We start from the raw sequence: 25248 nt of genomic DNA, 5'->3' as shown, positions 1-25248 counted from the left end.
GCGCCCAGTGCAGTCTGTGAGTAGTTTGGACAGTGACTCGTATCCGGTTGACGCAGTAGTTGATGAGGATGGCTTCGTGTGCAGGTGGAGTCTCCGGACCTCGGTCCCCGGCTAATTCTGTTCAAGAGCTAATCTCCAATCCTTTCGAAAGGAGAAGTTTGGCAGATAAATTGTTGCTTAAAGACCTTGCACCGGACCAACCCGATTTGAATATATCGCAGCAATCTCGTGAAAAAGACAACATTTATACACGAGGCTTCACAAGTAGCTGGTACACAAGAAAGGCTTGGCTAGCTGGATGCAAACAGGTAAATGCTGTCTTTTGTTTCCCATGCTTGGATATCACTTTATATGTAGAGAGGAGGTTTCCCATGGTTGTTAGAAGTTTATTAATAAGTGGGCATTTATCACAGAAGTGATTGTTCTGTCTCCACGTTTGTTGCATTGTCTGTGATGTATTTTCCAACGGTTATAGCTCCTGTTCTGTCCCAGCAACACTACACGGTTTGCAGCTCCACCACATTTTTGGTTTATCTTCGGTGTCGCTTAAAATCTGCTTCCCATCGGACTAAAACCTCCACGTAATCTGAAGACAGATACTTGAAGTTATTTAAACCTTTTGCAAACTTTATGTTCTTTCTTGCTCTAGCCTTGCCAGTTACATTGTACATAACACATATATTATCATTATGCTAAGTGGTTGTTCGTGTTAGACGATGTAGCTTTTTCATTTCTGAGTTATTGCTATATGTAAATAAGCCTGTTTGTAAATAATCCTCAGAGAAACAAAGAAAAAACACAATTTATGACATTTTGTGCTGTGGTTATTTTTTTTTAAATTGCATTTATTCACAGTTCAGTTTGAAATGCTGTAGTGACTTGTATTGAACCACTTAAATATTTATAATTAATGCTACTGAAAAGATGCTATTAATTTTATATCTCACATGCAGTTCACTGTAAAGCTACTTGGTGAAGGTGTTGGTTCATAAAACATGAACAGTTTTAAGAAAGAAAAAAACAGACCAGTTCTGAGAACACAAATTCCTGGTAAAGTAGTAGATGTTCAGGTTGATAAATAATATTTTCCACACTGAAGATTATGGAGGTATTGATCAGTCTTCTCATATTTTTAAGCCTCGATTTCTCCTTTCCCCCCCCCCCTCTAACATCACCAGAAGTCATCATTTAAGGGGTCATTTCTCGAAAAAAGTTTCCGGGGGAAAACCCCCCGGACCCCCCGGGTAGGTCACTTACGGTACGTCAAGAGCCCCACCAAAAAAAAAGACCACCGGCCGCCACTGCTTACAGGCATTAAGGCCAGTGGTTTCAGCTTAGAAATGACTATCAAATCCAAAGTCAATCAATAAAAGTGCACAGTCCTGCCAGCAGTCTATATGACCTTAACACACACTTATGTCATGCAAACTGGTTTTAAAAGCATTAATGCGTTGTGCAACTAAAACTAACCTTATATAACTCGCGTCAAGACATTAATCATAATAATATGAAGGGTTAATTGCAGCTTTTCAGAGAGGACCTTTTGCCTGGTTTCAGATCCTTTTTTCTGCGTTACATAACACTGACTCGCTTATTTCAGTTAGCATAGTAAAGCAGCCCATTTTCAGACAAATGCATTCATTAAAATACACTTTTCTGAGTGTTAGCAATGTGCTAACTGTTTTAATAGCAGGTGAAAGGGAGGATTCTTACCTGTAGTTTTTGGTAGAGAGGACCTGAGGTGTGGAAGCTGCAGAGAAAGTGAAGAAGATCTGCGCAGTGAAGCTGAAACACATGAGAAAATGGGAGGAAACTGGAGCTCTACTGCGCAGTGTCAGTGCGCATACGCGGAAAAACAAGTGAACCACGTGGTCTAACAGCAGCCGCCGTGCAGGATCGAGATTTAGTGCAGATGAGACAATTATATAGGTATTGTATTGACTGTTTATGTATTTAATGTTTTGTTTTAATGCATTTGATAAAGAGGATGTGTTTTTGTATATGGTGTATTTGCAACCGAACGCGATTTTAATAACCTTCTCAATGGTAAATTATTTATTTCAGGTATTTTGTGTTAGATTTTGTTAGTTTTTAACAAGGTGTACTTATTATAAGGCATTAGTTGTTCATATGATGTATAAGTTAATACGTTACACGAGGGGACCTTTGCTTCAGTGATAGCAGTGATGGGCAGTAAATAAGTACATGTACTGTATTGTACTTTACTCCAAATTTGAAGTTCTTGTACTTTACTTGAGTACTTTCTGTTCATGCCCTTAAATACATCTACCCTACTACAATGCAAAGGGAAGTATTGTACTTGTTACTGTACATTTGTCTTACAGCTTTAGTTACTACTAGTCTATTAATTAAGATTTCTGCATGAAAACACAGACTTTAACTAAGCTGATGTTTTGTTTTAGACATTATTATATTCAACAGTTTATATACAGTAACAGCTGAACAATTAACCGAGATTAAGCTAATTTGCCTTCGTACATTTAGATGCATTGAGTACTCTTACATTAAATACTTTTGAGTACATTTAGCAGATTACACTTACTTACTTTTACTTAAATAGCATAGTACATGCAGCCAGGACTTTTACTGGTAAGAGAGCTGTTGGTATTGTATTGGTAAATAGTATGGTAATAGTATTTTTACTTAAGTAAGGGATCTGAATACTTCCTCCAGCTCTGAGTGACTGTAGTGTTGATTAGTTTTCTATCTACTCATCAAGTGGGGGAATGAATTGTAGCTCCACAACCTCAGAAAACTATTGGAGAGAGGTTGTGAATACTGTGTTTCACAATTGGAGCTCACATTTAGCATATTTAAAAGAGAGAGAGAGACTTTTGACCATATTAATGTGTGTTTATTGCGTTTATCTGTGTGTTTGTCGACCCAAAGGTTGTCCAGGTTGGATCATGATGCCAGGCCATCGATCTGGACGAGCTGCGAGGAAGAGGAGGAAGAAACAAGAGAGCATCACCCAGTCAGGTATGAACCAAGATAATGCTTTGCTTTCTTATGTTTCCTGTTTCATCACGGACAAGTCTCTCTTCTGTTCTCTCCCATCACCATCTGTTCCTCTCTGTTCCTCTCTCTCCAGTCTCTCTGAGCCACCAGCCGCAGTACGTGAGGCTGAAGAAGTTTCTCCACCAGAGAGGATTCACATCAACGCTGCTGCAGCCGGCTCTCTTCACCGGTACGACTCGCTGTGATATGAGTGATTGTTCACACACATTATTTATCTATTATCTAATATAACATTACAATAACTTGTATATAGACTCGTATTGCACTATTCCACTTTTTTTTTCAAAACTATTTTTCTTTTTTGTATTACTTTTAATATAATATACTTTAATATTGTTTTAATATTGTCTGCTTATCTGTATTATTGTGTTGCATTGTTGGAGAAGCCTGTGACCTATGATTTTCAAGCTAGCTATGTTAGTTTGACAATAAAGAACCTTGAACCTTGAACCTTGAACACACAGTATGAAGCTGGTATTGCTTGGTGTCTTTTTGCACCATCTGCACCAGGGTCTGCACTAGGGCTGTGCAATTAATCGTATTTTAATCGCAATTACGATTTTGGCCTGCCACAATTACGAAAACAACATAATCGGAAAAAACAATTATTTTGCTTTGCTAGGTTGTGACAGTGCACTGCAACATATTTGATCTAATTAATTTTGGTCTAATTTATTTGTATTTATCATATTTACATATGTTTAGTAGCTTGTGGAAGTGCGCTCCGAAATATTTGTTGATCTTGTTTATTGGTATTTATTATTTTGATATTATTTATTTAAATGTATCATTAATTTTATTTATTTTTGTATTGGTTTTTCAGTTGAATTATACGTTCAGGGTAATCAACAGTTAAAAAGATACTGTTCAAATTATTATTTGTATTTGTTTTAAAGTTCAATAAATTGATTTTTTCAAAGTCAATGAATAATCGTATTTAATAATCGTGATATCAATTATTGACCCAAATAATCGTGATTATGATTTTTGCCATAATCGCACAGCCCTAGTCTGCACAACTCTATATTAAGAGATGAACTCCAGTGTTTCCCACAGAATTTTATTCTATTTGTGGGGACACAAGAAAAGCCAAAGACCCCTCAACCTATTCGGGTGGCACACGCATCCACCCCCCCCTCAAATAACAAAATACATTCAAGTTCATGGCTACTGTAGCAGACCACGTTCTTGTTGCTCTGTGCTGCGTTGTTAATGAGTGAGACACACCGGAGTTGAGGATCTGTGAGGTTTATTCTCCCAAAAATGTAGCAGACTCCTTATTCCAAAGCGACTTACAATGACCAATTACAGGGACATTCTCCCTGGAGTAACTAAGGACTGAGTGCCTTACTCAAGGGCGCATTAGTGGTGGTGTTCCAGGTGGGATTTGAACTCATGACCTTCCGATCATCATCCCACCTCACTATCCATTAGACCACCAACATTATTTTTTGAATGTGATATTTAAATGTAGCGTGCCACAAATGAATCAATGTATGGGAAACACTGAACTCTGCAGGATGTTAAGTTTGCATAGCATCGCTTAGAAAAAAGCAGTTTCTTTAAATGTGAGAAGAAATAGTCTTAACACCAAAATGATTAACAGATTAATCAGCCAATCCGCTTCTCCAGATTCCACTCCTTAAAGGTGGGGTAGGTAAGTTTGAGAAACCGGCTCGAGATACACTTTTTGTTATATTCCATGGAATGCTCTTAACATCCCGATAGCAATGAATATCTGAAGTGCTTTGACAATAAATACATAAATAAATGTCATCTGTGGAAGCTGTAATACTGTAAAAAGCACGACCAATCATCTGAGCCGGCCCGGCTAAAATAACTGGATGGCCTACCTGCCTGTCAGCCTTCCATCTGTGCACAAACTTATCTCGTGCCCTCATTGGTCATGTGCGTGTTCGTGTGTGTTGGAGGAGGGGCTCTGTAAGGAAGTGGCAGATTTTCTCCGGTTGTGTATTTTCAAATTCTAGCGATCTCAAGCCGGTTTCTCAAACTTACCTACCCCACCTTTAAGAGCATATATTAGCTGCCATGTGGAAAAGTTCAGATAAACCTTTCACTGCATTCGACCTGTGTATAATAATCTGATTGCTGCCTTAAATTAAACTCTTTATTATGTGTTTGTTGCTTTTCTAATTTCAGACACAGGCAGAGGACTTCAAGCTCTCAAGACCATCAAGGTAAAACTGCATCTGATCAAATAAACACAGCAATAATACCGTTTCTAAGGTAATACTAATACTTCAATGTCTGCTAAAGAAAACCAAGAAAACAATCACAGCATTAATAATTGTTCTGCTTTAACAAGGATGCTGGCGTCATCAACATATATTCTTCGTGTGTGCAAAGATTTATGCTTCTGCGTTAATAACTTAAAAACAAAACTCAGATGATTAAAAACAATCATATTGTCTGTTTTTCCGTCAGTCTGGAGAGCTGATCATCTCTCTGCCGGAGACGTGTCTCCTCACAACTTCAACTGTTCTGAACAGCTACCTGGGTCCCTATATAAAGAGGTAATTGTTAGAAAAATCTCACTGAGCTTCAATCTCAGGATCCATGTATTTGTGATCCTCTCCAGAATGGAAGTAGTCATCACATACAGAGCATCAACTAGTTCCTGAACAGTGTCCTTCACATGCTGATATCCAAGAGAGGGAGTTACACAGTCACAAGATGCAGGATTACTGGTTCTTGTAGGTTATCATACATCCTGTCATGTACAATACTGAGTTTTTCTCTAAATCTGAAAATTCTGACTTTTTCTGAAAATTCTGACTTTTTCTAAAAATGTTGACTTTTTCTCAAAATTCTGACTTTTTCCTCAAAATTCTGACTTTTCCTCAAAATTCTGACTTTTACTCAAAATTCTGACTTTTACAAAAAAATATGACTTTTTCTCCTCAAAATTGCCTTTTTTCTCAAAATCCTGATTTTTTCTCTCAAAATCCTGATTTTTTCTCTCAAAATCCAAGAATTCTGACTTTTTTCAAAGAATCTAAGAATTCTGACTTTTTTCTCAAAATCCTGATTTTATTCTCAAAAATTATGACTTTTTCTCAAAATCCAACATTTTTAAAAATCACTGTTCCCCGGCTTGAGCTTCAATCTCAGGATCCATGTATTTGTGATCCTCTCCAGAATGGAAGTAGTCATCACATACAGAGCATCAACTAGTTCCTGAACAGTGTCCTTCACATGCTGATATCCAAGAGAGGGAGTTACACAGTCACAAGATGGAGGAATAGAAAGCAGTATTCAATGTTTACTTCAGATTAGCTCCACGTCAGAAATGATCATGCTTGTCATATGTCTATCTCCATAGAGGCTGAATCATCATGTTAATCACATAGCTATCATATGCCTCAAACAGTCCTGATGCTCTTCTAGGTAATCATACATCCTGTCATGTTCACAGCTACAGTTGGGATACCTTTGCTATCATGTGTTACTCTGATATTGGAAGAGGACATTCAGTGTTTTCCCAACAGTAATCAACACATATTTAAAACTTTATAAACATCAGAATATGTCCAACAGTGGATGAAATGACAAACCGTAAACCTTAACCCTTATAGAGGTTTGGATTCAACTATATCGTTTTTAAAAGTGAAGCTTTTGTGTTTTTATTTCATACTGAATGTACCATACCTAAAGAGGAATGTAAAACAGAGTAAGTGGGTTACTTCAAATCCTTAAGAACACTAGCTTAGTGAAAAAAATGTTTTTAAGGTTTGAAAAGTGCTTGGATTTTGTGTTTATTGTTTGAAATTGGTTTAAATTCATATTGTATTACATTGTTTATGAATCACTACCAGGACTAAATACTTAGCTTTTGAGATAAATGAAAGAAAAATGCTTAAATGTGTATAAATATGTGAATGACACCACCTGTAAGGTGTTGAAAAGCTGAAAAAATGCACCTAAAATGCTTGAAATTAGCTTCTATGTGTAAAAAGGTGTAGGACATATGTAGTAAGCAACGTATATGTGTACATAGAGTACATTTAAAAACATGCATAACCTATTATGCCTCTGTTACGAAACATCCCTTCTGTTATTGTATTAAGTTCATGAACATTGTATAAGATGCACATCAATGTATACTGTTGTTATATTGCAAAGGTTTACCACTCCCTGTAACTGCAAGTATATTTCATTGCAACTGGTGACATGTCCTCAACTGTCTTCTAAATAAAGAATTGAAAAAAACAAACATGCATAACCCAAACGATCCTTATGTTTCTCTCCTCAGCTGGAGGCCTCGTATCTCCCCTCTTCTGGCGCTCTGTGTGTTCCTGGTGTGTGAGCGGCACCGAGGCGAGGCGTCTGATTGGTTCCCCTACATCGACGTGCTGCCTAAAACCTACACATGTCCCGCCTACTTCAGCGATGATGTCATGGCCGTTCTGCCAACCAGCGTGCAGAGAAAAGCTCTGGATCAGAGGGAGGAGGTGAGAGGAATCCACTCCTCTAACGTGAGCCTGTTCAGGTGGGTCTCTCTCTCTGAAACCAGTCACACAGGTTGTTCAAAACACTGTGTCGTTAGATGAGGATTAGCAGGGCAGAGGTTATTTTAACAGTTGCATAACTTTAGTTTAAGAAAAGAAGATGTTGAGACTTGTTTGTATAAGATGAGTACTCACAAGATCTTTATTGTAATTACACGAGATGTGTAGGTTTCTCTCTCTGCAGTTTAAATAAGAGAAGATTACTAAAATAGAAGGCACTAGTTAAAATACATTTACAAAGTTACTAAATGTTCAGGCAAAGGTAGAAAGGGATTCTTGAGGTACTGAGTTGTTGTGTTCATGGTTGGTTGCATTTATTGTAGGTTGCTTTGGATAAAAGTGTGTGTATTGTAATATAATTATTGATCCAGATCCCTGCAGCCAATCCTGAGTCAGCCTGTGGAGGAGGTGCTGACATATGAAGCATTAAGGTACACACACACACACACACACACACACACACACACACACACACACACACACACACACACACACACACACACACACACACACGTAACATTTAAATGTAAGTCTTTCCATAATCTTGACAGGTGCTCAAAGTTTTTAACTTAGGCACTTGATTTAGGTATATATACAGTATGTGTTTCTTTTTAAATGGTAAATTCACCCAATAAACAATTCACTGCAATATTGTACGCAGGGTTTCCCCAGCCGATCCTTAAAAAGTCTGAAAAAGCTTTTAAAAAGTGTAATTTAAACTTTCAAATCTTCTAAAACTGTGAAGACATGGGTTTTTTTCTGACATTGGAATTCAAACTCTCGAGAAAATTGCTCACTAAAACAACAATTCTAATGTTTTGGGTTATTTATTCCTAAATGTTGGTTATTTTAAAGCTGGATTTTGATTACGGGTGGAATTAAAACTTCCATATTAATTATAAATGTTGCCTTAAACTGTAGGAACCTTGTTATGGCAGTAAAAGTATCTCCAGACGAAAATTAAATGGATTGTTTTTCTGTTAGTGAGATGTTTCCTCGTCCTCCAGGTGGGCGTGGTGTAGTGTCATGTACAAGTTAATGTACGTCTAGTTATAATCTTGACAGGTGTTCAAAAGTTTCAGTTTAATATTTCCAAAGGTACTTCCTTTATTAAGGTATATACATGTTACGTGTTACATTTTAATGGTGAATCATCTGATGGACATTAGTTTATGCCGGGTTCAACCGGATCCTTTAATACTCTCAATCGGCTTTACATGATAATAATAAGGCCTCAACAATTCTTATTTAATCTTTCAAATGCTTTTAAATGGGTTAAAATTGTATTAAAGGGGACTTATGCAAAATGCACTTTTTGCTGTCTTTTATACATAAACATGTGTCCCCGGTGTGTCGGGGAACTCACGCAGCGTCAGAAAATAAAACCCTCTCTCTTTTCCTCCGTACCCAAATCTCTAAAAACGGGGCTACAACGGAGCTGATCCAGATTTGCGTCCGATATGACGTAATATCTGAAATGTGGACCCACGGCCCTATCAGAAACGTTGCTATCAGAAACAATGCCCGACTGTTTTGGACGTAATATGGTCGGTGTTTACATTAGCATCGCTAACACTCAGAGCTAACCTGTACTGGAGAGCATGTGTGTGAAGAAGCAGGAAATAAAAAGGAACTCACCTTGTGGTATAACCGGCAAGAGAGAAAGCCTTTGAGCTCCATACTGTTTCAGAAATAATCCTTGATAATCCATGATATGGCGTTTCATCACGGCAGCATTTAGTTTAGACAGTAGCTGCCGGGTCCCGCATGAGCTCAGACCCCTCCTTTTTTCTTTTTTAAAGCTTTATACACCAAATCAGCACTTTGGAAACAGGAAGTGAAATAGAGGGATATGAGGCATGGCTAGAATGGGTGATCTGTTTGGTATTTTGAGCAAAACACTTCATAGACATGTTTTTTATATATTTGTATATATCTGCGACCTATGCTATTGCCTAAAAATAGCATGATAGGTGACCTTTAAGCTTTAGGAACATTCTTATGGCATAAACATTTTAAATTAGCTGGACTGTTTTTCTGTTATAAAGGATATCAAGATGTTTCCCTCGTCCTCCAGGTGGGCGTGGTGCAGTGTGAACACCCGCTCCGTCTTCATGTCCCACCCGTCCAGCGACTTCCTGTTCGGACAGGATGTTTACGCTTTAGCTCCGTTTCTGGACCTGCTCAACCATCGTCCTGACGTGCAGGTAAACTACAGGAAGCACTATTATAAGCTGTGTGTAAAGGCACTCAGTGTGGAGTGTATCATGTCTTTATTTAAGGTACACACATTACGATTAAACAAAGACTCTATCACACTAAAATATAATTAAACACATCAAAAAACATATCTATAAACTATTAATACCAGCACATATAACAATACCATTATAATAGTACGATTAATTTCACCTTGTTGCACGATATCCATGTTTTTGCACCTTGGGAAAAAGTTAAATAAATGTCAATATTGGAGTTGTTTTTCCACATTATTGAGTTTTACCTGATTGGACATTTACAAAGCCAATAAAATGTTCCACAAATGTCATTATAAATATATATATTGTATGTTTGTCCTTCCTTTTCAGGTAAAAGCCAGTTTCAATGAGGTGTCGCGGTGTTATGAAATCAGGAGTGTTTCGGGGACGCTTCGGTACGAACAGGCCTTCATAAACTACGACTCCCATGATTCTCAGCGGCTGATGATGGAGTACGGCTTCGTGGCTTCCTGTAACCCCAACAGCGTGGTGTACGTGGATACAGGTGAAATATAGGAGAACAAATTAAAAAATACACCTAATCTTTGACCCTGAAGCAACTCCATGTTTCCTTGAATGCATCACAAATGTAAACAAATATTTAAAATTGTTGTATAGTAAGAAAAACTGTATAAAACGTATTTTTCAACGTAATACGCTTTTGTTGTTATAGTCAGGGATGCACATAACTGGTACGCAGGTATGCATGCGTGGCAAACATCTGAAATGCGTACCGTCACTTGTCTCACTAAGCACATTTGCGTACCGGCGGACTTGTGAAGCCGGTCGCCGTGCGCACAGACGGGGGCTGCTGAACACATAACCTTGTGTGGGCAGCCCTGAGTACCAAACATTGTCTCCTGGTACTCATTTGAGTAACTCACTAAGAAAGTTATGTGCACCATTGGTTATAGTTCAAGATACTTAGAAAAAGTGACAGTATATATATATATCTGTGTGTCTCTGTGTTTCCTCAGATCTCCTCTGTGATGTTTTCAAAGCTGACAGGAGTTTGGATCAGAAGATGAAGTTTCTCAGAGAAAATAATTTCATTAAGTAAAAAATTGTATTTGTCATTGTTGATTTTATGTTGATCACATTGTTTTAATGTAAGCTGCTGTTATCGTACTACTAGATACGATTATTATTATAATGAATAGAATAGAGAATACATTCTTTATTGATCCCAAATTAGGAAATAGTTTCGTTACAGTATAATGTTTACGAGGCATTTCACTTATTCCTGTATTTTTGTGTATTTATTTCCGAATTTATTCAGTTATTCCTGTATTTATTCATCCATTTAATCATTTAAATGTATGCCTTTTTCCGTCCTACATATCCCACTGCATTGCACACACAAATGTATTACAATGTTAAGTCTAAAGTTTCTCCTCTTCCTCTTCCTCTTCCTCTTCCTCTCAGTAACCTCACAGTGTCCAGTGAGGGGCCGAGCTGGAGGCTGCTGACGGCTCTCAGACTGATGGCTCTGCCTCAAACTCTGTAGTAAGACCATTAAAAACGTGTTGTATTGTTTGGATAGATCAGAATAGAAAGTGTTAATGTATAATTTATTCATACGATGTGTGTTTTTTATTTCCAGTCCCCAGTGGAAGGCGGTGTTGCTCGGCCAGCGGGTGTGTGAGGAGAGAGAGGAGAGGAGCGTCAGGACCGTGAAGACTCTCTGTGAGAGGATACTGCGGGACACACACACTGCTCTGGAGAAGGTACACACACACACACACACACACACACACACACACACACACACACACACACACACACACACACACACACACACACACACACACACACACACACACACACACACACACACACACACACACACACACACACACACACACACACACACACACACACACACACACACACACACACACACACACGCACACACACACACACACACAGCTCTGGAGAAGGTACACACACACACAGCTCTGGAGAAGGTACACACACACACAGCTCTGGAGAAGGTACACACACACACACAGACATACACACACACCGCTCTGGAGAAGGTACACACACACACACACACACACACAGCTCTGGAGAAGGTACACACACACACAGACATACACACACACCGCTCTGGAGAAGGTACACACACACACACACACACACACACACACACAGCTCTAGAGAAGGTACACACACACACACAGACACACACACACACACCTCTGGAGAAGGTACACACACACACACACACAGCTCTGGAGAAGGTGTACACACACACACACACAGAGACATACACACACACCGCTCTGGAGAAGGTACACACACACACACAGACATACACACACACCGCTCTGGAGAAGGTACACACACACACAGACATACACACACACCGCTCTGGAGAAGGTACACTCACACACACAGACATACACACACACCGCTCTGGAGAAGGTACACACACACACAGACATACACACACACCGCTCTGGAGAAGGTACACACACACATCTCTGGAGAAGGTGTGTGTGTCTGCACAAACACACTTAAGATATTTTTCTTGAGTAAAAGCCGAAATACTAAATAGTACAAACACTCTGTTACGTCTCTTAAGTCCTGCAGTCATCTTACTCAGGTGAAAGCACAACAATATGAAACTTAAAACACTGATTATTGGTGCTTTAATATGTACATCACAGCTGCTTAATGTGGAGCTAATTTGAATACCTGTATATTACAATCTATAATTATATATCAATGTTTATTTATATGTTGTATTAGCTAATAATCTGTCTGTCTGTGTGTGTGTGTGTGTGTGTGTGTGTGTGTGTGTGTGTGTGTGTGTGTGTGTGTGTGTGTGTGTGTGTGTGTGCGTGCGTGCGTGTAGATCTCCCTCCTCCTGCAGTGTGTGTGTCTGTCTCTCACGGAGCAGCTTCATGTGGTCGAGGCGCTGCGACAGGAGGAGAGGTGCATCCTGGGAAATTGTCTTAAAACAATGGAATGCTCAGCGGAACAACAACCACCAGACGAACTGTTGTCACGGCAACCAGATGATGCTAATGACGACGAAGACGCTGTGAGCTGATTGGTGCTTATTTCTGCCAGTCACTACTAGAAGCTCTGTGATTGGCTGAAGTGGAGATGCTGTTTTATTTCAGCAGTTTGTGCTGATCACCACAATCTACTGAGTTAGAGAACAGCCAAAGACAAAGAGTTAAGTTAAATTATTTGTTTTAAAAAGGATCAAGCCAAGGGACTGTGTGCGGCCATATCAATCCGCAGAAAGAAGTCCGGTCAATTGTGGACAACTAGATGAGTTTCCTCCATCAGAAGCATGGAATATACTTTTTTAATATTCATTTTTATATCTGTGGAGAGCACGAAACTATGAATTCATGATGGCTAAACTGTCCCCAGTAAAGAAGAGAAGAAGAGAGGTTAAAAGACAGATAGCTGGACGTCAGAGAAATCACCAGAAGAAGACAGACAGACAGGAAGTAAACACTAACGGGAACACAGTATGGGCTCTGCAGTGTTTACATACTGGTTAATGGAAAATAAACTATGAGAAGACTTGGATATTTACAGAAAACCTCGATCAAATCTGCCGTTTTTTAAGTTACGTTGCTGTGGCTGCACTTCCAGCTGTTTTTACGCAGAGGAACGGACTATTTCCTCTTAGAAAACACAATAAGATCATTATGAAATGATAAAAACACTTTTAAAATCAGTATTGTGAGACTTGTCGTTGGTTTATTTAGTATGAAAGTTGTACATTACATGACAAACAGCTGATGAAACTGCAGATGTGAAGTGATTCCTGTGAGTTTTAGCGCATGTACATTTGACATGAATTTGGTCAGAGTTGAACCACGGCCTTTTTCTTCTGGTGCCGCTGGACGGTCTCCATGGTAACCGTGGCTTCATAGAGAGGGACGGCCTCCTCAGGCTGAGGTCTGCAGAGACAAACACCTTTAGATTTAAAAGTCTCCTATTATACTGTTTTTCATCAATATATTACAGGTCTCAGATATATCCAGAGCCTGTCTCTGATTGGCTGAAACACCAAACAGATCATTGCAGCATCCCATAATCCCCTCTGTTTCAGCCCTGTTTCCAAAGTGCAAAATAAGGAGCCACTCCCCACGCCCCTCTGAGAGATATGTGGTTAAAAAGAACACAATGGTGCTCTAGGAGGAGATTCAGGTGATAAGGTGGGGGGGGGGGGGGGGGGGGGGGGGGGGGGGGTTACCTTGGATGCTGATTGGCTAATGGTTACACAAGCCAAAACATCGTTATGACATATGTTGATGTAGAAGAGACATGAAGAAGTGGATTTTGCATAATAGGTGACCTTTATCTTAAACTAGGTCTGGGCGGTATGAGAAAACACTCATATCATGGTATTATTCCAGATTATAACGGTATCACAGTATTTATAAATGTTTCAATGATTGGAAATGTATTCACAGTTATACATTTCGTAGTAAGTCCCTCAAACAAAAGCGACTCTTGACTCGACTTTAGACATTTCACCAGCGTTGCCTGTTGAAGCAGATCGTATTTTCATTCATTCTACGTACTCTAATAAGTGCTTCCTGTTAAGGTGGTGGAGTGAACTACCTGTGTTTCCTCCTCGGACAACACTTTTAGTTTCAACAACATTTGCAGTAAATGTTAGTTTGGTCAACGTCAGATCTTTTGAATCCATAAAACCTCCAAACGACAGACACAACTCGTCTCAGTTCTTTTTGTGTGTCATGTATCTCAGTCTCCTTCTCATTTCCTTCAGTGTCCATCTTTACATTCATCTTCACACATTATGCTACTGCTACTACGCATGGCTCTGTATCCCAGCATGCATTTCAGCGCCCTCCGCCACTTTTTCAACAGTTTTGAAAAATGTGTGTCATACGGTATAAAGCTTATCTTAATCTACAGTGTAAATGCATCTTAAAAACTGTTGTTTCTTTTATATAGACTAGCAGTTTTGGTCTTACTGGTCTAAAACCTGTGATTTGATAGGTCTTAAAATCTAATTTGGAGGCTCTATTGGGCACTAAAATAAAACCATAGATACCAAAAATAACTTGAATAGAGAAAATTCTAAGCAAACTAAAATATAGGTTTTTTTCCAGTACAGTTTCATGCACTTTCAATATTCATATATTCAGTATATATTAAATATTAAGCTTCTCCAGGCCACTTTAATGCTCAAAACAGCAGCAGAATTAATGTTAACACCTGTCACAAGAGATGAGAAAGATACCTGCTTTGTGTGGCAGCATTACCCGACAATACTGAACTGAAATTCATATTTTCTTATGATAAATTTGAATTTCCTTGTATTTAAACATTGTCTTAAAAGCTCACACTGGTAATTTAAAGTGGACCTATCATGCTATATTTGAATAATATAGTGTAGGACCATACCTATATAAGGCATATTTATACTTTTTTTTTTCCAAAATACCAAACAGATCATGCATTTTAGCCATGCCTCATTTTGCTCAATTTGACATTTTTTAGATCTGTTTTAGCAAGGGCAGATTCTGTGAGAACAGCACCACCTACTGGCCTGGCATATGTACTACAGCGTCTCCAGCGCTTTCGAACGGCAATGGCCGTGGCTGTCTCCTCCTGATTGGTGGAGTTGGCCCAATAGCCGTAGCGCCACCGTCCTGACGTCAGGACAGTGTTCAAATCTGGATCAGTTTTGATCAGATCCGTTGCAGCCCCTTTTTTAGAGATTTGGGTATGGAGGAAAATAGAGAGGGTTGTGTTTTCTGACACTTGGTGAGTTCCCTGGAACACCGGGGACACATATTCATGTATAAAAGACGTACAAAAGTGCATTTTGCTTGATAGGTCCCCTTTAAGTTAGTTTGTAATGCATTTACCTGAGTACTCCAGTGGACATCTTCTCCACGATGTCCTTCAGGATATCTGACACAGGTCTGTTAAGGAGGGACTTCATGAACCTGATGATGTGCACATTATGATATTATTAACTTCACACAGTGTTCAGAGGATACGCAGGTATCTTCCCTGCTGAGCGGAAGAAGCCGTCCACACCTCGTGGTTGAGGAACGTCAGAGAGGCAGATTTCAAATGCAGCAGTCGGCAATCTGGAGGGTCCAGCTGTGAGAATACCCAGAGCAGTGAGACACGAGACAATTCAAGACCAATTGTAGCTTTCCAAATACAAAATCATTGCAATAAAACTTTACTTTTTCCTCTGAAATGTACAGTTCTGCAGGTATGCATATGTTGTTGATATCCCTCCTTTTAATGTTATCATGCACGCTTGACGTATTAACATGTAATGTCCCCTGAAACCTCGGTTGTCTTTTTAGACACTTTGTTTTAGAAACTAGCATTTTTAAGATGCTTCAAAAAGTCACGAGTGCGTTTTTTTTTCAACAGAATACAGTTATTCTATCAGAGCATGTATCAAAAGTAGGTAAACAAATCTTCACTTTATAGAAAAATAGGTAGAGTAACAATGTAAATACTGCTTGGTAGAAGATAACGTTAAAATATCTTTGGAAGAACCACACACCATATTTAAGGCATCTAACCAAAAACTCGTATGTGGAAAAACGCTGACTCATTCCCGGGTTAAAGGACTCATTCCTGCACCACTTGATTAGGAGTAGAGTAGTGAGGGTCTGTTTAATAACTAATATACAAAGTGACTCACCTGCAGCTCTTTGTGGGATGTGACCCAGTGCCCCCCCACTCCCAGCACACTGATGATGTCATGTTTGTGTGGGAGGAGCTTCCTCTCATCGGACTCTTTCTCTTGAAGACGCACTGTACACACACACACACACACACACACACACACACACACACACACACACACACACACACACACACACACACACACACACACACACACACACACACACACACACACACACACACACACACACACACACAGCACACACACACACACACACACACACACACACCACACACACCACACACACACACACACACACACACCACACACACACACACACACACACACACACACACACACACACACACAACACACACACACACACACACACACACACACACACACACACACACACACACACACGCACACACACACACACACAGTAAGGAGAGATGATGACATGAACAAGGTCAAAAGTCCTCAGTGTTTGGATGTGTGGTATTAAAACACACACCATGAATTAAAGAAACTTAAATTGTTAAGAAAATATTAAATAAGAATTAAAAAAAATACAACACAGACAATCAAACCATTTGTTTTAAAGATCATGGATCCAGGAGGATGTCAAAAATCTTCCAGTGTGGATAATGTGTTTACCTCCAGAGTCGATGACGATGTCCACTCCCAGTCCTCCCGTCTCCTCCATAACCACGGAGAGCAGCTCTGATTGGTCTTTATAAACTGGGATCACCTTTGCTTTACACACAAAGACACAGAAACATTATATAAATAATATATGGATCATAACGCAATAAAACAAAAACCTGCAATCGTGCAATTCAGATCCTATCAGCAGAACATATCTCATTGGAAGCTTGTTTAAAGGGGACCTATCATGCAAAATGCACTTTTGTACGTCTTTTATACATAAATATGTGTCCCCGGTGTTCCAGGGAACTCACCAAGTGTCAGAAAACACAACTCTCTCTATTTTCCTCCATACCCAAATCTCTAAAAAAGGGGCTGCAACGGATCTGATAAAAACTGATCCAGATTTGAACACTGTCCTGACGTCAGGACGGTGGCGCTACGGCTATTGGGCCAACTCCACCAATCAGGAGGAGACATCCACGGCCATTGCCGTTCGAAAGCGCTGGAGACGCTGTAGTACATATGCCAGGCCTGTAGATGGTGCTGTTCTCACTGAATCAGCCCTTGCAAAAACAGAGCTAAAAAATGTCAAATTGAGCGAAATGAGGCATGGCTAAAATGCATGATCTGTTTGGTATTTTGAAAAAAAAAAAGTATAAATATGCCTTATATAGGTATGGTCCTACACTATATTATTCAAATATAGCATGATAGGTCCACTTTAAGTTGCAGTGGTTGCAATTCCAATGTTATCCACATGGTGGCGCCAGTTTTTTAAATGCATTCTCCCTTTTACAACATTTACTCAAATCAGAAGGTCTTATCTTTGGGTGACATACCTCAAATTATCGTTATATCTTTGAAAACATTTGTAAAATATTATTACAAAAACAATACATCTGATAAACTAACTGGTGATTTACAGTGCACAGGAATCATTGATTTAGAAAATAAGATCTTATTGAACTGCCTTTTAGTGCAGGAATGAGAAGATTAGCGCGGAAAACCAGCCTGTAGTTCAGGAAGAAAGACAGAAGGAAAAGATCTCACCTACTAACGGGTCCTGAACACCTGAGGAAATGTGGAGCGGCGAGGAAAAGATCAGAAGAAGACAGAAAAAAGATGGAAAGATTTTTATAAAAAGAGTGAAAGAGCCTGACATGATCTTCGGTCTGATTTGTGGATTATTCATTGAAGATAGTTTGTTTCAAGGACTTTCATTGGGTGATTGGGATTACATATTTTCATTTCTGTTAGGGATTTAAAGAAGTGTTTTGTAAGTGAACTACAGTCATCACGATGTTAGCCTGTACGTACCCACGCTGGGTCGAAGCTGCTCCAGGAATGTGTGTTCTTCTGGTGTGTGTGACGTTGTAAAAACCTTCACTCCGTGGTAACACGCCAACTGGATGCACATGAGGCCAAAAGACTGAGGAGGGAGCGGGAAATGGGGAAAATACACTCATTAATATGTTTTTATTTAGTTTAAAGGTCTCCTATTATACTCTTTTTCATCAGATATATAGAGAGCCTGTCTCTGATTGGCTGAAACACCAAACAGATCATTGCAGCATTACCCATAATCCCCTCTGTTTCAGCCCTGTTTCCAAAGTGCTGATTCTCTGTCTGTTACTTTAGATGAAAATAAGGAGCCCCTCCCCACGCCCCTCTGAGAGAGATTTGGTTAGAAAGAACACAATGGTGCTCTAGGAGGAGATTCAGGTGATAAGGGGGGGGGGGGGGGGGTTACCTTGGTTGCTGATTGGCTAATGGTTACACAAGACAAAACATCGTTATGACATCATAAAGTGGCCAAAATCTGATCAGCTCATTTTCAGACAGGTTTTTATATAAATGAATCAAAAAGAGAGAGAATCTTTGTTCCTGAAACTTTCAGTCTCTTTCCACAGAGGGGACACATGTTGATGAAGAAGAGACATGAAGAAGAGGGGACACATGTTGATGTAGAAGAGACATGAAGAAGAGGGGACACATGTTGATGAAGAAGAGACATGAAGAAGAGGGGACACATGTTGATGTAGAAGAGACATGAAGAAGAGGGGACACATGTTGATGAAGAAGAGACATGAAGAAGAGGGGACACATGTTGATGTAGAAGAGACATGAAGAAGAGGGGACACATGTTGATGTAGAAGAGACATGAAGAAGAGGGGACACATGTTGATGTAGAAGAGACATGAAGAAGAGGGGACACATGTTGATGAAGAAGAGACATGAAGAAGAGGGGACACATGTTGATGTAGAAGAGACATGAAGAAGAGGGGACACATGTTGATGTAGAAGAGACATGAAGAAGAGGGGACACATGTTGATGTAGAAGAGACATGAAGAAGAGGGGACACATGTTGATGTAGAAGAGACATGAAGAAGAGGGGACACATGTTGATGTAGAAGAGACATGAAGAAGAGGGGACACATGTTGATGTAGAAGAGACATGAAGAAGAGGGGACACATGTTGATGTAGAAGAGACATGAAGAAGAGGGGACACATGTTGATGTAGAAGAGACATGAAGAAGAGGGGACACATGTTGATGTAGAAGAGACATGAAGAAGAGGGGACACATGTTGATTGTAGAAGAGACATGAAGAAGAGAGGACACATGTTGATGTAGAAGAGACATGAAGAAGAGGGGACACATGTTGATGTAGAAGAGACATGAAGAAGAGAGGGACACATGTTGATGTAGAAGAGACATGAAGAAGAGGGGACACATGTTGATGTAGAAGAGACATGAAGAAGAGGGGACACATGTTGATGTAGAAGAGACATGAAGAAGAGGGGACACATGTTGATGTAGAAGAGACATGAAGAAGAGGGGACACATGTTGATGTAGAAGAGACATGAAGAAGAGGGGACACATGCTGATGTAGAAGAGACATGAAGAAGAGGGGACACATGTTGATGTAGAAGAGACATGAAGAAGAGGGGACACATGTTGATGTAGAAGAGACATGAAGAAGAGGGGACACATGTTGATGTAGAAGAGACATGAAGAAGAGGGGACACATGTTGATGAAGAAGAGACATGAAGAAGAGGGGACACATGTTGATGAAGAAGAGACATGAAGAAGAGGGGACACATGTTGATGAAGAGAGACATGAAGAAGAGGGGACACATGTTTGATGTAGAAGAGACATGAAGAAGAGGGGACACATGTTGATGTAGAAGAGACATGAAGAAGAGGGGACACATGTTGATGAAGAAGAGACATGAAGAAGAGGGGACACATGTTGATGTAGAAGAGACATGAAGAAGAGGGGACACATGTTGATGTAGAAGAGACATGAAGAAGAGGGGACACATGTTGATGAAGAAGAGACATGAAGAAGAGGGGACACATGTTGATGTAGAAGAGACATGAAGAGAGGGGACACATGTTGATGTAGAAGAGACATGAAGAAGAGGGGACACATGTTGATGTAGAAGAGACATGAAGAAGAGGGGACACATGTTGATGTAGAAGAGACATGAAGAAGAGGGGACACATGTTGATGTAGAAGAGACATGAAGAAGAGGGGACACATGTTGATGAAGAAGAGACATGAAGAAGAGGGGACACATGTTGATGTAGAAGAGACATGAAGAAGAGGGGACACATGTTGATGTAGAAGGGACATGAACAAGTGGATTTTGCACATTAGGTGACCTTTTAAAGTAGAAAAAGTGTGTGGAAATGTCCTTTGATGGGTTAAAACTATCCTAAAGAGAGTCATGGTTACATAAAGAGTGTGTGTGAAAAAAATGTGTTGTGTTTTTTACGTACGCTGCCTCCATCCAGGACCAGGAGTGTGTGTCCGGCTGCCATGCGAGCGTGTGTGTGTAGCGCAGTGTAAGCAGAGAGGCCGTCACGCAGCGCTCCGGCAACACACACCGGGCTCAACTTCTCCGGCTTCTGAACTGCAGAATAAAAACAGAAACACACACACATTTAGTTAATCTGTTTAACAGGTTTCTTTATTTTATGATTGATGGTTCTTTATCAAATGGTTTTCTATAAGCATAGCATACAAATGTCTGCAAAAGTAGAAATTAAGTCAAGAAACAACAAGGAAAATGTTTCAATTTACCAATTCTGCTTTATTTAAACTGTCAGCTGTATATTATTTGTAAAGAATTAGGTGCAGATGATTACAGAGAACAGTTTTAATACTATTTTGAGCATCTATTGCAATAAATATACTCCTAAAACAACCTCTCATTAACACAGGAGCTAATTTTAGACGTGTGTTTACTGTCTTGTTTTGTGTCAGTGCAGCAATTTCATGTTGTGTTATATATGATATGAAAGGCTAAAGGCTGTATTTAATGCTGTTTTAATTTAAAGGTCACCTATCGTGCTATTTTTAGGCAATAGCATAGGTCTCAGATATATAAAGAAATATAAAAAACATGTCTATGAAGTGTTTTGCTCAAAATACCAAACAGATCACCCATTCTAGCCATGCCTCATATCCCTCTATTTCACTTCCTGTTTCAAAAGTGCTGATTTGGGGTCTAATACAAATCTAATAAAAAAGTAGGGTGCTGAGCTCATGCGGGACCCGGCAGCTACTGTCTAAACTAAATACTGCCGTGATGAAACGCCATATCATGGATTATCAAGGATTATTTCTGAAACAGTATGGAGCTCAAAGGCTTTCTCTCTTGCCGGTTATACCACAAGGTGAGTTCCTTTTTATTTCCTGCTTCTTCACACACATGCTCTCCAGTACAGGTTAGCTCTGAGTGTTAGCGATGCTAATGTAAACACCGACCATATTACGTCCAAAACAGTCGGGCATTGTTTCTGATAGCAACTTTCTGATAGGGCCGTGGGTCCACATTTCAGATATTACGTCATATCGGACGCAAATCTGAATCAGCTCCGTTGTAGCCCCGTTTTTAGAGATTTGGGTACGGAGGAAAAGAGAGAGGGTTTTATTTTCTGACGCTGCGTGAGTTCCCTGACACACCGGGGACACATGTTGATGTATAAAAGACATCAAAAAGTGCATTTTGAATGATAGGTCCCCTTTGCAAGTGATAGATGATATGTTGGTTGACTTTACCTAAATAGTGTTCATCTATGTCAATGAGCTCACAGAGTCCAGAGCAGGGCGAGTCCAGAGGCAGAATACCTGAGAAGAGAGGGAAATACTGAGTATAAAACACAAATATAATAGATCACAAATAAACTCTTGGGGTGAGATTTCTTTACATGTACATGTGCTTCTATTTATTTAACTGGTACAAACTAACCTTAAAATGTTCCGCTGTTTAATGCTATGATTTGTTTTTAATGTCTTTATGAGTTTTCTGTCTGTAACTATGTGTTTTCATGTATGCCACTACCTGTACTGGTTAAAAATGGACACATTAAATACATTTAAAGACAAATTGGGACAGCATTCATACTCATACACCTACATTATAATATTAAACATAAGAAAACCAATATTGAATCGAGCCAAGAGGTTGCTTTTTGTGAAAATCTCTCACAATGCTGCAGATTATATTTCATATTGATTTGGACAAAAGAGCTTGAGGTCACAATCTCTGGATTTAAAAACTGTTTCCACAATCCAAAATGTGAAAATAAACATGAAAGAATCCCTCAGTATTGTTATTGTACACTATTAGTTATCAGATGTTACATGTCATGCTCTTCACACATCACACGCAGAAAAACAAAGTGTGTCAGAATGCAGCTGCTAAAATGTATAAATTAAAATTGTCTTACCTACAACTTCATCCTGCGGCTGGAAGAAAGACACCTTGGCTCCCACTGCAGAAAAAACAATTGACCAAAGGTTAGTGAACACACTTACTACTAATCACATGGTTTATTTGTGCACCATCAGCAGAGAAATCTGTGTTTGTGTTACCTTGCAGGACGACGCCGGACACCTCTCTGCCGACAGGAATTAAATCTCTCTGGATCCCCACGTCATTGAGCAGCTGTAGGAAAACCATCAGGGATTATTTGAAAGTTTTGACTCCTCAATATAAGCAGCAAAATAAAGTTTCTATGGTGTCTTGATTTGCAGTTTTCTGTTCTACCGTTTGGTTATTTTCTGAGAATGTACAGCCATGGTCACATTCATTTTGATATCACCCTTGACTTCAGTACCTTGAGGTCCAGAGGGCTGAGTCCACACGCTTTAACCTGAACTCTGACCAGGTGGCTGCCCAAAACATCTGGAAGAACCTGGAGAGAAACAGATAAACACAAACTGTCACCCAGAGATACCCAGAGATACCCAGAGATACACACACACACACACACACACACACACACACACACACACACACACACACACACACACACACACACACACACACACACACACACACACACACACACACACACACACACACACACACACACACACACACACACACACACACACACACACACACACACACACACAGAGAGAGAGAGACAGACACACACAGACACACAGAGACACACACACACACACACACACACAGAGAGAGACAGACACACACAGACACGCAGAGACACACACACACACACACACACACACACACACACACACACACACACACACACACACACACACACACACACACACACACACACACACACACACACACACACACACACCACACACACACACACACACACACACACACACACACACACACACACACACACACACACACACACACACACACACACACACACACACACACACACACACACACACACACACACATATTAAGAATAGTTTGTAATATAGAGAAAGGTATATAAAGACAGGTTGCCAGATTATGGACATTACTGTAAGTATGCATTTTTGGGCACTTAATCAATGTTATTGCGCAATTGCAATATGGTTTGGGTCGATATTCAAATTGCAGGAAGCACAATATAGGCTACTTGTTAAAGCCTGAATATACAGTAGGTGAAATACTATATACAGTAGAGATGTTTCAATGAGGTATTGTGAAGCTGCAGATATATCCTGGCATACAATATTTGTTTGGAACAGATCCGATATTCCTCTAACAAAAAGAACACCATAATAATATAATATAATGTTTAATATATTGAGAACAGTGATGCAACTATGATCAATCCCTGCTATATGGTAACTGCAATAACACTCAAAATAATCGCATTTTTCTTCCAAATCGTGCAGCCCTAATGCATTTGATAAACATTATTAATGCATTTCCTTCCTCTAAAGTGAAACCATGTAATAAACAATGCACCATGACTGCTAAACAGTGGACTGCAAATTAGATAGTTAACAAATATAAAGAAAGATATTTTTTACTATGTTTTTGAAGTTGTTGTCAATAATAATAATGCCCAGCAGCGTCTGCAGGTGGAGCCACAGTTTCTCACATGCCTGTCAGTTTCCTGTGCTTTTAGGATTTAGTGTGTAATAATGTGAAATGTGGCTTATAATACCAAGTCTTCAGTAAAGTATGCACTTGCACAGACAGACCCAAAACACACACACACACACACACACACTCACCGTTTCCTGGATAACGAATTTTGGCTCAGCATGTCCGGCTCTGCAGTACAAACCCTTCATGATATTTCACCCAATTTAATTTATGCAACAAAATATTAAAATCTGCTTGATAATAATCCCTTTTCATGTATCAATCATGTATTTTCCCTTTTGAAAATCAGCTATTTCCCAGTTGTTGCTAACTGACTGGCTTGAGTCAGCTGATCTCTTCTTCTTCGTTGTTTACATTGCTTGCAGTGTTAAAATGACAACAGCGCCCTCTATGGGATTTCTTTTTCAAAAGTGGGACTATAAATGTTATTTTAATGCCATGAAGAGTTTAGTTTCTCATTAAAAACAATTACATTAACTGATGTGGGAACTAAAGATGGAGGAAGACTGGTGATGGATTAACCCTTGTATGTACTCATCTCTTTCGACTCCGCTTCGAGCGATAGAAGCACTAACAAAGAATTGCTAACAAAGCACTTATATATAAAGGACTGGCTTATCTAAAGCCAGTTGAGTAGCACTTGAAATGTTTTGGCTCTATGAAACCTGATGTACTTATATGATTCTGGTTTCTTCTAGTTTGTATCTTGTTTGTCGAAT

General features: G+C 39.6%; 3 protein-coding genes across 6 annotated transcripts in view; 1 reads left to right on the top strand and 2 right to left on the bottom strand.

Annotated features, from left to right (window-relative positions):
- The window catches only part of cbr1 (carbonyl reductase 1), a 7794-nt gene extending 5974 nt beyond the window's left edge, over positions 1-1820 (bottom strand). Inside the window, exon 1 of one of the 2 annotated variants that reach the window (XM_034135897.1) lies at positions 1714-1820. The gene's annotated coding sequence lies outside the window, so the exon portion shown is untranslated. The remainder of the gene's footprint in view (positions 1-1713) is intronic. The other variant, XM_034135898.1, reaches the window with a different exon arrangement.
- Positions 1821-1871: 51 nt separating this feature from the next.
- On the top strand, positions 1872-13532 carry setd4 (SET domain containing 4). Of its 2 annotated transcripts, none has more exons than XM_034135926.1 (13): positions 1872-1929; positions 2911-3000; positions 3113-3208; positions 5200-5237; positions 5485-5573; positions 7313-7549; positions 7940-7999; positions 9646-9775; positions 10157-10331; positions 10804-10882; positions 11252-11332; positions 11430-11553; positions 12690-13532. In XM_034135926.1, the coding sequence occupies exons 2-13, from the start codon at positions 2928-2930 to the stop codon at positions 12885-12887; spliced, it is 1380 nt and encodes a 459-aa protein (XP_033991817.1). In that variant the 5' UTR covers positions 1872-1929; positions 2911-2927; the 3' UTR covers positions 12888-13532. The 2 variants fall into 2 exon arrangements, with proteins under 2 accessions (XP_033991817.1, XP_033991819.1); XM_034135928.1 differs by lacking the exon at positions 1872-1929 and adding an exon at positions 1977-2046.
- Position 13533: 1 nt separating this feature from the next.
- Positions 13534-24880, bottom strand: cryzl1 (crystallin, zeta (quinone reductase)-like 1). Of its 2 annotated transcripts, XM_034135929.1 has the most exons (13): positions 24658-24880; positions 23277-23354; positions 23032-23104; positions 22887-22931; positions 22216-22284; positions 20931-21064; positions 18459-18570; positions 18192-18212; positions 17148-17246; positions 16506-16618; positions 15838-15943; positions 15703-15748; positions 13534-13758 (listed from the first exon to the last, which is right to left on the bottom strand). In XM_034135929.1, the coding sequence occupies exons 1-13, from the start codon at positions 24715-24717 to the stop codon at positions 13662-13664; spliced, it is 1053 nt and encodes a 350-aa protein (XP_033991820.1). In that variant the 5' UTR covers positions 24718-24880; the 3' UTR covers positions 13534-13661. The 2 variants fall into 2 exon arrangements, with proteins under 2 accessions (XP_033991820.1, XP_033991821.1); XM_034135930.1 differs by lacking the exon at positions 18192-18212 and having other exon boundaries at positions 24658-24878.
- Between the last annotated feature and the right edge of the window lie 368 nt (positions 24881-25248).

This window comes from Trematomus bernacchii, unplaced genomic scaffold, assembly GCF_902827165.1.
Source record: "Trematomus bernacchii unplaced genomic scaffold, fTreBer1.1, whole genome shotgun sequence".
Taxonomy (NCBI): Eukaryota; Metazoa; Chordata; class Actinopteri; order Perciformes; family Nototheniidae; genus Trematomus; species Trematomus bernacchii.
Note: the sequence above shows the minus strand (reverse complement) of the source record. Positions and strands in the feature narration are given on the sequence as shown.